This window comes from Alosa sapidissima, chromosome 18, assembly GCF_018492685.1.
Source record: "Alosa sapidissima isolate fAloSap1 chromosome 18, fAloSap1.pri, whole genome shotgun sequence".
NCBI classification, from domain to species: domain Eukaryota; kingdom Metazoa; phylum Chordata; class Actinopteri; order Clupeiformes; family Clupeidae; genus Alosa; species Alosa sapidissima.
The window spans coordinates 20,947,764-20,962,763 of NC_055974.1; the positions used below are offsets into that span (position 1 = coordinate 20,947,764).

Genomic DNA, 15,000 nt, shown 5'->3' on the forward strand with positions numbered 1-15,000 from the left:
GAGATGTTTTCCTTTGCATGAATGTTAAATTGAGGTCCTGACCATGGTTGTTAAAGATCCCATGGCACTTATCGCAAAGAGTATGTGGTTCCCTGACTTGCTTTATTTATGGACACATACATAAAGACACACACACACAATGCAAACACACACATAAACACACACACACACACATCAAGACACGTAAACACACACACACTACATATGCACACACACATACATGCACACACACGACACGCACAAACACGCACATGCACACAAACACATAAGCACAAATACACACACACACATGCACCCATCCATACACATCTACACACACACACACACACACACACACACACAGACACACACACAAAACACATACACAAAACACATATACACAAAAACAACCACACACTCTGCACACACTCAATTACAAACACACAAAAAAGGAACAAAGTAGGAAATGAACACAATTTGACAAACGTGACTTATTTTTGTAGAAAAAATGTGCTGGACTGGGCGGCGGTCATATTTCGTACCGCTCTGCGGTACATCTAGTTATTACTATTATTGAGTATTGCATAGTATGTAGCTGGATTTACTGTATGTTATTGCTACTGCTTTGCTATTACAAGTATGCAGTTTGGGTATGTGTTTTTATTGTTGTTGTTGTTGTTGTTGTAGTTGTTTGTGGCAAGGGAAGTGAAATATTTTGTTGACAAGTCATAAATAACCGTGTACTCTGGAGTGGCACGGCACCATCGTGACCCTAATACTGTGACAGCTGTCACTGAAAACACTCCAAACTGGGGGAGAGAAAGAATGAAAGAAGAATGAGAGAGAGAGAGAGAGAGAGAGAGAGAGAGAGAGAGAGAGAGAGTTGGAGAGGTAAAGAGAGAGAGGTGTAGTAGAGAGAGTGAAAAACAGAGAAAGATGGAGAGAGTGAGACAGAGAGAAAGACGGCGAGAGAACATGGAAATGAATCCGATAAATCACCTGCACTTGAGAACGGGGATGAGCTCCCTGCATCAGGCTCCTTGCCCCAGATAGCTAGTCATCCTTAGCGAAACACACACACACACACACACACACACACACACACACACACACACACACACACACACACAAACACACACACGCACACACACACACACACACACTCACACACACACATACTCACACACTCACACACACACACACACATACACACACACACACACACACACACACACACACACACACACACACACACACACACACTCAGAATCCATCATGGCATTATGGGATAAGGAGGGAAGTTAAAAGGGTATTTGGTATGTACACACACAGACATACAGTATGTAAACCCCCACATACCCTCAAACCCCCATCCAACACACACACACACACACACACACACACACACACACACACACACACACACACACACACACACACACACACACACACACACACACACACACACATACACAGACTCACTAATGGTCCAATAAGGATGGGGATCCTCCTCTTTGCCATTGCAAACCATTAGACTATGCTGCCTGATGGCCTGAGCCAGACAGGCTCTCTGTAACCTCATCATGATTTAAAGCTTTACCTTGGAGTGCTGTGTATCATTGTACTTGTCTTTTGGCCATATAGAAGTTGTCTTGTATAATAATTTGCATTTGATATGCTGTTTAAAATGCAATGCATATACTGTATTAAGCTCAAGTGTTTTCCTGTCTGTCTGTGTTAGCATGTGTGTGTGTGTGTGTGTGTATCCTGTGAAGAGTAAACTCATAATTAATGTGTGTGTGCTTATATTTGATAAACTGATATTTGGTGTGTGTGTGTCGTACACATACATACAAACATGCAAAACAGGCTTCACCTATAGGCCTTAAAATAATCCCCATCAACAACTGATTTCACCAACGATACAGGTACAATTCACAGGCCAACTGTGCGTTAAGTGGTGTGTGTGTGTGTGTGTGTGTGTGTGTGTGTGTGTGTGTGTGTGTGTGCGCGCGCACGCATGTGTGCACGTGTGCGTGTGAGTGTGTAAGAGTTAACTTGTATTTAACATGTGTGTGTGTATTCTTTAGATTAGATGATTAGATTAGATTAGATTCATTGTGCAAAGTACGAGATATTGTTCTTAGTAATCTGGGGAACTTGGTGCACCAGGTCAAACCAAAAGTAACAAGCCTCGGTGTCATCTTAGATGCAAGTTTTAAGCCCCATATCAGTAAAGTTACTCAGACAGCCTATTTCCACTTGAGAAACATTGCCAAAGTGCGGCCCTTTTTAACTCAACAAGATGCAGAAAAACTAATTCACGCCTTTATCACTAGCAGGTTAGACTACTGCAATGCACTTTTCACTGGTCTTTCCAAAAAACATCTAAAGAAATTGGCACTCATACAGAACTCTGCGGCTAGACTTTTAACTAAGACTAAGAAGAGAGAACACATCACCCCTGTGTTGGCTGAACTGCACTGGCTCCCTATTTCCTATAGAATTGATTTTAAGGTTATGTTAATTACTTACAAAGCTCTGAATGGCATAGCACCTTCATATATCTCTGAGCTGTTAATATCTTATCAACCACAAAGGAAACTTAGATAATCCAATTCTAATCTTTTAATCGTACCCAAAGTGCTCCACAAACAAAGTGGAGAAGCTGCTTTTATCCATTATGCCCCCAAACTATGGAACACCCTGCCTCTGTACATCAAGCAGGCGAGTTCAGTAAATATTTTTTAAAAAGATCTCAAAACATACCTGTACAGGAAAGCTTTTAGTTAACTCATCTTATCCTGTAGACTACTTTTTCAGATTATTCTACATCTGCTGCTATTGGAGGGCGCAGCCAGCCAGAAGCAGATGGGCTCCCCCTATTAAGTCAGGTTCTGCTTAAGGTTTCTTCCTGGAATATGGGAGTTTTTCCTTGCCACAGTTGCCATATGGCGTGCTTGTGGGGGGTAAGAGGGTTAAGGCTGCCAGTCTTATGACATGTCATTTTCTATATTTTTGATATGTTGCTGAGTGGATCATAAATGGCCTCTAGCAATGAAGAAAAGTGATTGATAATGACTGACTGACTATTATTGTGTTACATGCTTCAAATGTAAAGCACTTTGAGCTGCCTTTTGTGTATGAAAGGTGCTATACAAATAAAGCTTATTATTATTATTACAAGTACAGAGACAACGGCGTCTAACCAGAAGTGCAAAAAAGCAGAGTAGTACAATGTGATATATAAACAGGTGATATATAGACAGGTGGTGCAGTATAAACAGTATAAGACATATAGTGCAGTGTAGACAGTAGTATACAGTTAGGAAAGTGGCATGGGTTACAGTAATATAAATGAAATATGTGCAATGTATCAGCAGTGGCCTCATAAGAGCAGAATAGATATTGATATGCAGCATCCACTGTCTGTCACATGCCAAAAAGGTTGTAAGACATTTTTATGAAAAATGCCGTGTCCAAAATTATTCGTACCCTTTTTAAATAATCAATGGAAACATCTTTATTTGCCATCACAGCACTCAAAATGGTTCTTGTAATACCTTCCAAGCCTCTCCATGTCTCCACAATGATTCTAGACCACACCTTTTTTTAGCAGCAATCCGGGTTTTAAGGCAGGAACGATTATTTGCCATCACTCTGGCATTGTGCTCACTTTTTTATGGATTGAGGTCTGGACTCTGGCTGGGCCACTCTAAAATGTATAGTACAGATATGTACAGATACTGTATGTGCAGTGTAGTATAAACTGTGTAAACAGTTATATGGTGTTTGTGTGTGTGTGTTGTGAATGGTAAACTGGTATTAATCGTGTGTATAGTACTGTGAAGAGTATTTAACGTGTGTGTGCACGTGTGTGTGCTTGTCTTTGATAAACTGGTATTTGACCTGTGTGTGTGTGTGTGTGTATGTGTGTGTGTGTGTGTGTGTGTGCGCGCGTGCATGCATACGTGCGTGTGTGTTTGTGTGCTGTTGAGAGCACCCTTGCATTGTTGCAGACAGTTTTGTGTGTCTTCGACTGTTTCCAGGCGGAGCTGAGCGATCTCCAGAAGGTGGCGGAGGACCTGCAGATTCGGTTGGAGTACCTGAGGAAAAGAAAGACCGAAGCCGAGGCGCTGAAGGAGGAAGCCCTGGCGGCGGCGCACCCTCCACCTCCACCTGGCCAAGGTGAGAGTCCGATAAGACCATCGCTACCTGCACAGCAACCTTCATAAAAGTGTCTAATACCCCATTCTCTCACAGAGTGGTGGTAGTGTTTTGGCTAAGGAACTGGGCTAGCATGCAGTAGCCAGACAAGTTGTGGGTTCAAATCCTGGTTGCCATCATTGTGCCCTTGAGTAAAGCACTTTACCCCAAGTTGCTTTTGCGGAGACTGGCCATTGTAATATTATATATAATATATATATATATATATATATATATATATATATATATATATATATATATATATATATTTTGGATAAAATTGTCAGCCAAATGAAACGAATAAGACTAAAACCCGGCCTTCCGGGTTGATGTTGCAATGTTGCAATTGATGCGTTAAAGTGAAAGTGGACTGATCACATACTCTGAGATACTAAGGTGTTGACATGGACAGAAGGGAATGTGTGTGTGTGTGTGTGTGTGTGTGTGTGTGTGTGTGTGTGTGTGTGTGTGTGTGTGTGTGTGTGTGTGTGTGTGTGTGTGTGTGTGTGTGTGTGTGTGTGTGTGTGTGTGTGTGTGTGTGTGTGTATGTATGTGTGTCTCTATGTGTGTCTGGGTCTCTGTGTGTGTGTGTGTGACTGTGTGTGTGTTTCAGGCCCCTGGTTGGGTGAGAGGGTTGTCTTGTGTCATTCCGTCAGTCACGTCGTCCTGCGGAGCTCAGTGACCTTTCGCCAGCCTGCGCTAATGAGTCGCTAATGGCCAGAACACACGCTGTATTGGACATCACAGGGGAACGTTTTCATACTCCCTCTCTGGGTTGTGTGTGTGTGCGCGCGTGTGTGTGTGTGTGTGTGTGTGCGTGTGTGTGTGTGTGTGTGTGTGTGTGTGTGTGTGTGTGTGTGTGTGTGTTGGGAGGGTCATGGAGCAAGGAGTGTGGAGTTGTTGGGAGGACCATCTTTTATTCTACATCTTTGGGTGGATTGGAGGCCCATAGAATACTCATTTCCTGGGTGTATTTTAATGATTAAGGAATGTTATAAAGTGGACACACTTCTTTGGCGTGTGTGTGTGTGTGCGTTGGGGGGAGTGATGAGAGTGATGCAGGGTTTGTATCTATCTATCGGCATGTCCTGGGGTAGTAGGTCCCCTCTCCTCATTTGAGGGGAAGGGGTTAAGGAGCAATCATTGTGGAGTTCTGTAGTGTGTGTAGTGTGTGTGTGTGTGTGTGTGTGTGTGTGTGTGTGCGGGGGTGTTTTCATTTTCTATGATAATGATCCCCTCTGATCTGAGTGTGTCCCCATTAGTCTCCTGCACCCTAACGGCCTCCTAATGCTTCCTCTCTCTGTATATGTACGTTACTTAGCTTTTCCTACAAAAGCCCAGCATGCATGAATATGCATGCTTTGTTAATGAAGAGGAGGTCGAGCACATTGTTTTGCATGCCCGCATGCATGTACTTATGCTAACGTAATCACTTAAATGTAAAAGTCAGTCTCTTGTTAGTTTGTACTGCGAGGCTTTGATATCCCATACAAACAGTTTCGATCGTCACACAATCATTTAGCGACAAGTTTCTTGTCCTTGTTTTTTGTCGTACTTTCTTCCCTTGTCTTATTCTCTCCACCTTCTTCTGTTAGTCACTACTCTTCTTTGACTGGCTTTTAAAAATACTGCTGTTATTGTAGCACGTGGGCAGGGTTTTGTATTTGGCTACAACAGTCTGTATTTGGCTACGCCACTACCAACAAATTTACCCGGTAAATGTACCCGTTTGGGCTTGTCTCCTTTCCCAGAACCGCCCCCTAAGGGCTTTTGTCGAGGCTTTTTCTCCTAGAGTAGATACTTTTTTTTGGTCGCAAAAAAGTCCTTGAAGCTGATTGGATATGACTAAATATGGCGGGATGTAACGTGAGTAGAACTCGGCCCTCGTGCTACAATAACAGCACCATTTTTAAAAGCCAGTCAAAGAAGAGTAGTGACTAGCAGAAGAAGGTGGAGAGAATAAGACAAGGGAAGAAAGTACGACAAAAAACAAGGACAAGAAACTTGTCGCTAAATGATTGCGTGACGATCGAAACTGATGCGGAATGATCACGTCACCTCCGGAGTCTGGTAAATCCCGCTATGGTCCCTTTTGGTAATGGAGACCCAGCGGCAGAGAGGGCCAAGTGAGAGGGTGTGCAGACTGCACGTGCGCAAGGCTCACAACACATGATTGGCAAGATGCATTCACAAAATACCACATGATTGGCACGATGTTTTCACACGGCAACTTTTGGCGGTGGAAGAGGCGGGATGCGGGTTAGATAACTGCCACAATTACGTTACGAACAAACCCCATACTTTTCTATGGGAGATTCTTTGAGTGCTGTGTCTCCTCATTAGAAAGCCTCTGGTTGAATGACACTGCCGTGTGGGCGCTATTCTTGTAGTAGGAAGTAGTAAGTTGTTTTTATTCTGCAGTCATAACGTTTGTGAAAAGCTCACCATCCCTGCAGAGACTTTCTAATGAGGAGACACAGCACTCAAATAGAAATGCATGGGGTTAGTTTGTAATGACAATATGGCAGTTGTCTACACATATCCCGCCCCTTCTGCGGCCAAACGTCGACATGTGAATACATCGTATCAATCTGGTGTTGTGATCTCGCTGCTGTAGTGAGGTTGGTGTCATGAAGCCTTGCACACGTGCAGTTCTGCCCGAAATAGATGCCTGATAAGTGGCCAAAGTGCGTTGCAACATGGCCGCCGAGTGGACGGACTTGCCTAAAAGGACTTTGATCCCCGTCCTTACTGTATCCTAATATAAACGATGAGCAGATGTCAAAATCAGTGAATGTCCAAAGTCTCAGTGAGGGAGCGTTGAGCTGACCCACTACTGTTTGTGCATAGAAACCTGCTTGTGGAATTAGATTAGCAAATCGATCATTACTGAATTAGCTTTAGTTAGACTTTGGGCATGTTGATGAATGTCTGTTTAAGCAGACAGGGGCTTCATGGTGTCAGGAAATCATGGTGTCAGGAAAGTCATGCTATATATTTACCTGTTCACATATTCACGTCCCTGTTCTCCCTGTCCCATTTACTGTTCCCTTCTGTCTTTTTGGCTTTTTCTCTCTCTCTCTCTCTCTCTCTCTCTCTCTCTTTCTCTCTCTTACTTGCACTCTCTCATGTTCCCCCAAAACCTGTGCCATTCACCATTTTCATTCATTCTCTCTCTTTTCTTCTCTTCTTTCTCTCTCTCTCTCTCTCTCTTTCGGTCTCTTCCTATGAGCAAGTGATTATTTAGTGTTTGGAGCTGATAAGCCGCGGCTTGTGCTTAATAAATGTCCACATTCGTGATTAGAATTCAGAGAGGCGCCTTGCAGAAGCGGGACTTCACATGCAGTGACTCACAAACAAGAAAAACAACAACAAAAACAAAACTTGATTTAGTGTTTGATGTGATGTTGCTAACACGCTAATGTGTTTCCTGTTTGATTTGGTCGCTGGAGAGTTTGGTGTTTACTGCATGAATGGATCTCATCTTGTATGGGAGGAGGGAAATGTGTGTGTGTGTGTGTGTGTGTGTGTGTGTGTGTGTGTGTGTTAATGTGTGTGCATGTGTATGTGAGTCTACCATCAAAATGTAATCAAGTACAATTTAAAATACCGATTTTATAAACTACTTAAAAAATACAAAATACACAGAAAAACTACTCAATACAGTAACGTGAGTAAATGTATTGTGTTACTTTCAACCTCTCCTTGCCGGTAAACAGAAAAAAAACCCTGACGTTTGCCTGACAGGTTTAAGCCTACACAAAATATGTGTAAACTGTAGGCTATTTCTGAATGAATGACCAACAATGTATAGGTTAAAGTGACTATGATTTTATCATTTCATGTTCCAGAATGAAACAGGCAAAGCCCGGGGAGGGGGGGGGGGGCTTTATGTTCTGATCTTGAAAAGGGTTTTAAAAAAAAATGGTTTGGTTTGCACAACAGCCATGACCACAAGGTTGTCAGCAAAGCGAATGCTCTACTTCACATGCAACCAGAACCACACAGCTTCAAAGTGTAGGAGAGAACAAATAGACCAGACACAATAATTTAAATGTTGTGATCAGATTTTATAGTGTTTAGTGGGGTGAAACCTTTTCCACTGATTGAACAAAATGCTAATGTAGTTACGGGTGTGTGTGTGTGTTCTGGGTGTGTTCTGGGTGTGCTCTGGGTGTGCTCTGGGTGTGCTCTGTGTGTGTGTGTGTGTGTGTGTGTGTGTGTGTGTGTGTGTGTGTGTGTGTGTGTGTGTGTGTGTGTGTGTGTGTGTGTGTGTGTGTGTGCAGGGGCGTAGCACAAGATCCTGGGCCCCTGCATAGGCAGTCCTGATGAGCCCCCATGTTCCTCAACCCAGGTGAAATAATATATATTCCAGACTTTTCAAGGGCCCTCTTTCCCCTTGAGTCCCTATAATCAGTATTGGTTTTACCCCCAGTCCGACGCCCCTGTTTGTGTGTGTGTGTGTGTGTGTGTGTGTGTGTGTGACTCTGGCCATAGAAGCACGGTTTACAGTTCATGAAAAGGCAAAGATCTGGTATTTATTATCAAAGAGGCATTCTTCAGCTTGTTTGTTTGTTTGTTATTTGTATGAATATGCCTTGAGTATGATTATACCTTCAAGACTTGGTTCCTTTACTTCTAGAACTTCAAGTAAGAATTGAAAGAGGGATTGCAATATCTCACAGCTCTGCTACATTTACACACACAGGGACTGATAAGGTCAGTTTGGCTTGACTAGTTCTCATCTCTGGACAGCTTATTCTGGTGTTGTCCACAGAACAGGAAACCAGATGGTCTTTTTATGGCATGGTCACTATGGTTTCTGATGACTACATCAAAGAAGATGTTGTGCAGCAGCATAAACATGTTGGTAACACTTTCTATGAACCCAGGATTCATAAAGAATTATACATACATTTGTAAAAGGTTATAAACCATTCATGATGCCACATAATTAGTGTCACAATAATAAAAAAAATATTTATACATACTTTAATACTGATGAAAACATACATGTATTACATTTTAATTTTAGTGCTCGATAGTTTTAAAATCCTTGAAATATTTTGCTGTTATGAAGGACAGTAGATGTGTTTTGGTATCAACATTTTATTTATGGAAAGTAGGATACATTGTACAGTTACACATTGTCAAGACAAATGCGAGAGTCAGCAATCTAGGACAATTGTGGCATTAAGCAAAGTTTTCACATTTGCATGAAGTGTGTCTCTCATTAAAACATATGAACATGCATCACAATAAAGCACATCCAAAATCTGTAAGCTCAATCTGATGTCTGGACAGTGTTGAGCTCAATGCCTGTCTGAGTTGGCTGCCTTTGGGGGTTCTCCCTACAGACCAGCACACACAGCAGAGGGTCTGCAACCACCCGGACACTCATAATGCAGACAGCTGTGGAGAAAGAGTGAGAGTCAAAATATATCCATGCTGGTCCACTAAGCCATATGAAATAGCCTACAATGAATGGGGCATACAGAACCCAAAGAGTTCCCATTGCCACTGCAAACACACATAGTCTTGTTCCTCTATCTTTAGCAGTAAACACACATGCAAGGAGTGCTACAATAACAGCCACTGCAAACAGGACAAAACCCATCAACACTAAAAGTACTTGATCGATGAAATATGTCAAGGGGAAGATCCAGACGGCAACACTGATTGGAATGGAGCAGAATGGAGAGGAGAGGCAAGAGACACAGTGAGGATGCCTGAGAGACAAAATGCTCTCTAGCGCCACCAGCTGGTGAAAACACAAACCACACAGCCTTGGCCCAATAAATGCAACTATGAGAGCCATTGGGCAGTCACGACCTTGATAATTACAATATAACATTATTGGATCACCACATTTGATTTGATTTGATGACATGGATGCAATAAGGAATGGAATGAGGAAAAGCTCCAAAACGTCACTGAGGAGGAGGAAGATGATGAAGATGGAGACTCTGCCACCACCACGCACATGTAGAAACAACATACGGAGAGCCCAGGATACAGCAGGAACACCCACACACACTCCAATGACAAGAAATATTATAATTCTTGTATATACATCATCCATAGCGGTCATCTGTAGCTTCTTCGGTTGCTTTCAATCTGAAAATGTAAAGAAAAAACATGTTTGTTTTATCTGAAGGTATCATGTCAGTGTCTACTGAACTCTCCACCCTCCACAATCATTGAGATCATGGTCAGCCATAAATGTTTTCCCAAAGCTATTGAACAGTCAGTATCAATGAATTACTTAATATGGTAACATTTCACTTTTAGTCACATCAAGAACACATCAATATAATATTACACATAAGTGTGCGCACATTTTACTAAATTGTGAGCACAGTTTACTAAATCGTATTCACTCATTTTATAGCCTGACGAGCCAGATCCACATCAAGATGAAGTTTGGTTCCAGCTCGCAAGCTAACAGAGAGTTGTTAGCCGACCCTGGCTGCAAATTGCATTTGCTGCCGATAGGGTGCATCTAGATTTCTAGGCTACTCATTTGACTAAATTGTGCTCTCATTATCATTTTTGTAAAATGAGCGCACAATATAGTAAAATGTGTGTACGATTTACTAAATTAAGCACACAATCTAATAAAATGAGACCACAATTTAGTCAAACGAGAGCACTATGTACTAGTAAAACAAGCGCACAATATACCAAATTGTGTACACAATATTGCAGGATTGTTAATGTTTTCTTTAAACATGCATGTAGGTTTGTTGAGAGACAAGGAGAGGCTGCGCAAAGGTGCACATAGCTCTACAATTAACACATTCCATCCAATTTAAAATAGTACAACATGGAAAATCATAGTGTGGTGGTCAGTGTTGATATTGTGGTGGACCGCCACAAATAAGTCAATGTATGGGAAACACTGGAGTGTGAGTGTGTGTGTGTGTGTGTGTGTGTGTGTGTGTGTGTGTGTGTGTGTGTGTGTGTGTGTGTATGTATGTGTGTGTGTGTGTGTGTGTGTGTGTGTGTGTATGTGAGTGTGTATGTGTGTACTGTATATGTGAGTGTGTTCTCTCTTGCTCTCTTGCTTACACACTTTGGCTACGTTTTTGCCTGTTCTCATTTTGCCAAACCAAATGAAACCAACTCCAGTTCCTTGCAAGGCTTTTTTTGTCTAAACATCAGTGAACTTCCTCGCTTGGATGGATAAATGACTAGAATAGCTATCTCACTGTCTGTCATACGTGTTTTTACTCTATATTGGGGATTGATGTTTGATGTGATTTTACATGAAGCATCAATCTGTCCTGCATATTTCTGATTGTGTGTTTTTGTGTCAGTCTGTATGTGTGTGTGTGTGTCAGAAAGTTTTTCTGTGTGTGTGTTTGTGCGTGGGTATATCAATGTGCACTGCCATGATGGCAGTATGTTGGACATGATCCTGGGTTTCCCAGAAGATAAATGGCCTGTTGTTTGGCATGTCATTCTGGAGTAAAAGGTCTGATTGGGGACTCCCCCAGGAGATGGGTAGCAAACTAGGTCTCCCCTCTTCTGTTGGTTGGTACAGTTCTTTTACCATTTATTGTTATTTCGTGTGTGTGTGTGCGTGCGTGCGTGCGTGCGTATGTGTGTGGTCTTCAGGATAATACTGACTTCCAGGTCATCCAAAGTTCAGGGTGGCTTGTTGTCCTCCCAATGATAAGAAAAGTAAAATAAAAAAATGGAAGAAATGACAGTAACCTGTGTCTGATCTTGCTCCACTTTTTTTCTGGAATCTTCTCTTGCTTCCGCACACATACATTTTGCCTCATCAAAACTCCCCAGCAAATAGAGCCACTGAACTGAAATAGCAACCCTGAGTTCACAATCACATGTCCCAAATAATATATTTAAGTGTGTGCCATATGCATTCAAGTGTAATACACACACTCATGTATAATGCACATTCCGATGTATAAACAGTGACTTCCAGGGGGGGGGGAAATCTCTGTAGTATAAATGCACACTGTCATTTCCGACTGTCAGACATGGAGATCGTCATCTATGGAATAAGGAGTGTTTTGTCAGATTTATGAGTAAATTACAGAATGAAATCATAATTGCATCACCGCCAGCTAATCCTGTAAACCTGTTAGTCAACAGGTCACACATCGAAGGTGACATTTCAACTTGAATTTGAACCAGTTGAAGCTGCCAAAGTGAACCTGCTATAATGTCAACTTTGTGGAAATAATGACCAATGTATTCAGTATTCAGTCTTATTTTCAGTCTTATATAGTCAAACATTTGGTTAACTATTACAGAGATACGTCCATTTTCAAAGAATATGATGCAACATAACATGATGTTAACTCTCAGCTCAACTCTTCACCAGCAAAGGCTAGCATTTAGTTCTCACGTACAATGCACATGAATATTGAATTTTCCCCTGGGGATCAATAAAGTATCTATCTATCTATCTATCTATCTATCAGGGGCGCAGCTACCCATTTTTTGAGGGGTATGCAACAACAAATTGGCACCCCCCCCCCCCAGAAAAAAACAAAAAAACACAATCAACTAAAGTAAAACAAAAGGCCAATAATTTACACTATTAGTTTAATTATTTTTTTTTTTAAGAAATTCTGCCAATTTGAACTTGAAGTATTGTTAAATGGTGCATTGTCATTTTAAGAGAGTCTAAACGGTTCTCATAACGTCCTTTTGCCAGTTGTTGCTCACGAAGGATAAGGCTGATCCAACTCTAGCCTTTGTTTGCCACATTATTAGCACAATATTAAGCTATTAATATTAGGATTGTTAGGAAATGGAAATATGTCATGAGTTGTTGCTAGAGTGACATTTCTGTTTGCAGTTTGCCATTAAAAGTTCAGTATGAGCATGGTAGCCACCTAGCTATATTAATGGAATAGGTAATGTTTCAATCGGCATATGCTTAGCAAACGCTAGTTAAGTCTGTTAACATGAATATTTGCAAGCCTCCAAGCACAGACGTCACACTTTAAATCCTACCTGTTGCTTTTCACCATCCACTTATTTAACTACTGTCGCATCCCTTGACATGCCATCTCATTTTCCCTCTTTCTTTTTCTATGTTTAGCCCCCGACTAGCCTGGCTAGCGCCACCACTTCTCAATGAGACGTGGTCTGGGAACCAAACGTTCATTTTCTCGTATTTGAAAAAAATGCCCAGATCCGTTTATTGGGTGCCACGGATGTCTATCAAATGCGTCTGTGCATAGCTCATCATCGTCTTGCTTTCCCCCCTGTTCTGTGATTGGTTCCCTATCTCAGGCGAAAATTTGCTCCATGGTCTCCAGGCTGCCTTAGCAGCGTGAATCAAATCGCGCGCAAGGCAGCATGGGAACACCCAGGCTAGCCCCCGACAGCTTTTCTTGCTGTATCCATCTTTTTCCATAGACGGCAACTCACTAATCCCTGCTCACTCAGCGCTCACGGCGCCCCCACTCCCTTTTCTATGTCAAAATTCTGTGATGGAATCTTATGAGATAGGGCGCCTACTCTAGCCTGTTAGTCCTCTAAAATGTTATTTAACATTGAGGAAATGCAGAAATGATTTAGAAACGTATAACAGTAGCTACATATAGAATATACCAAATATATTATTATTATTATTATTATTATTATTATTATTATTACCATCGCTTTGGCGCCCCCACGGTGCTGCGCCCCTATGCGCCGCATATAACGCAAACCCACTTTTTGCGCCACTGCTATCTATCTATCTATCGATCTATCTATCTATCTATCTATCTATCTATCTATCTATCTATCTATCTATCTATCTATCTATATCAGATTATCAGGCTTTTCCCCCCCCGAATATTAGGTTTTAAAAGCGGAAAAGATGTATTATACATCATGAATACATTCGGTAATATTGAATATAATATCGGGTCCTACTCTGTGTGAGTTATACATAATGAAACACTGAGCATTGGCAGAAATGTCATACGTGTGGATACTCTTGATTGTATTTGTAGATTTTGAAGGGGGCGGGTAGAAAGGATTGAATAAATGAGGGTGGTGGTATGTACACCCACACCTCAACTGCCCACTGCCCCACCCCTCCACCCCCTCACACACACACACACTCTGTGCAGGAGGAACAGGATGTGATTTCACTTCTAGTGATTAGTCACCTTGTAATTAGCAAAGTCTGCCAAACGAGTGAATGCTGCAGATTTGTAATTAACGTTTCATTCTTGAGAGAAATCCTTCACACACACACACACACACACACACACACACACACACACACACACACACACACACACACTTAACACACAGTTGGCCTGTGAATTATAGCTGTATCGTTGGTGAAATCAGTTGTTGATGGGGGTTATTAAGGCCTATAAGTGAGGCCTGTTTTGCATGTTTGTATAAATGTATGTGTACGACATAATGTATAAAGGTGACACTATGTGTGTGTGTGTGTGTGTGTGTGTGTGTGTGTGTGTGTGTGTGTGTGTGTGCGTGTGTGTGTGTGTGTGTGTGTGAGTGTGTGTGCATGCGTGCCTGTGTGTGTATCTGTAAGTGAGTGTGAGGACGGTTGTCGGCACAAAGCATTCTGATTAGCGTCAGGACTTTGCTGCTTTCTGCACCGTGCAGACATCTCTGCAGCTGATGGTCCTTTCATAGCACCCACTCTTTCTCTCTTTATCCCTCTCTCTCTCTTTCTTTCTCTCTCTCTCTCCTTCCATCTGTGTCTTTATCTCTCTATATCTTTACACCAGTCTCTCTTCCACTCTCTTTACTTATTCCACTCTGGTTCTCTCTCTCTCTCTCTCTCTCTCTCTCACTCTTACCTCTTTT

The 15,000-nt window shown here is 41.9% G+C and overlaps 1 protein-coding gene across 7 annotated transcripts in view; it reads left to right on the forward strand.

Moving 5' to 3' along the window:
• LOC121689687 (glucosidase 2 subunit beta-like) overlaps window positions 1-15,000 on the forward strand; it is a 185,321-nt gene that overhangs the window by 12,277 nt on the left and 158,044 nt on the right. For all 7 annotated transcript variants that reach the window (XM_042069704.1, XM_042069706.1, XM_042069705.1 and 4 more), the window contains exon 6: window positions 4,029-4,167. In XM_042069704.1, the coding sequence (XP_041925638.1) occupies window positions 4,029-4,167 (139 nt within the window). The remainder of the gene's footprint in view (window positions 1-4,028; window positions 4,168-15,000) is intronic.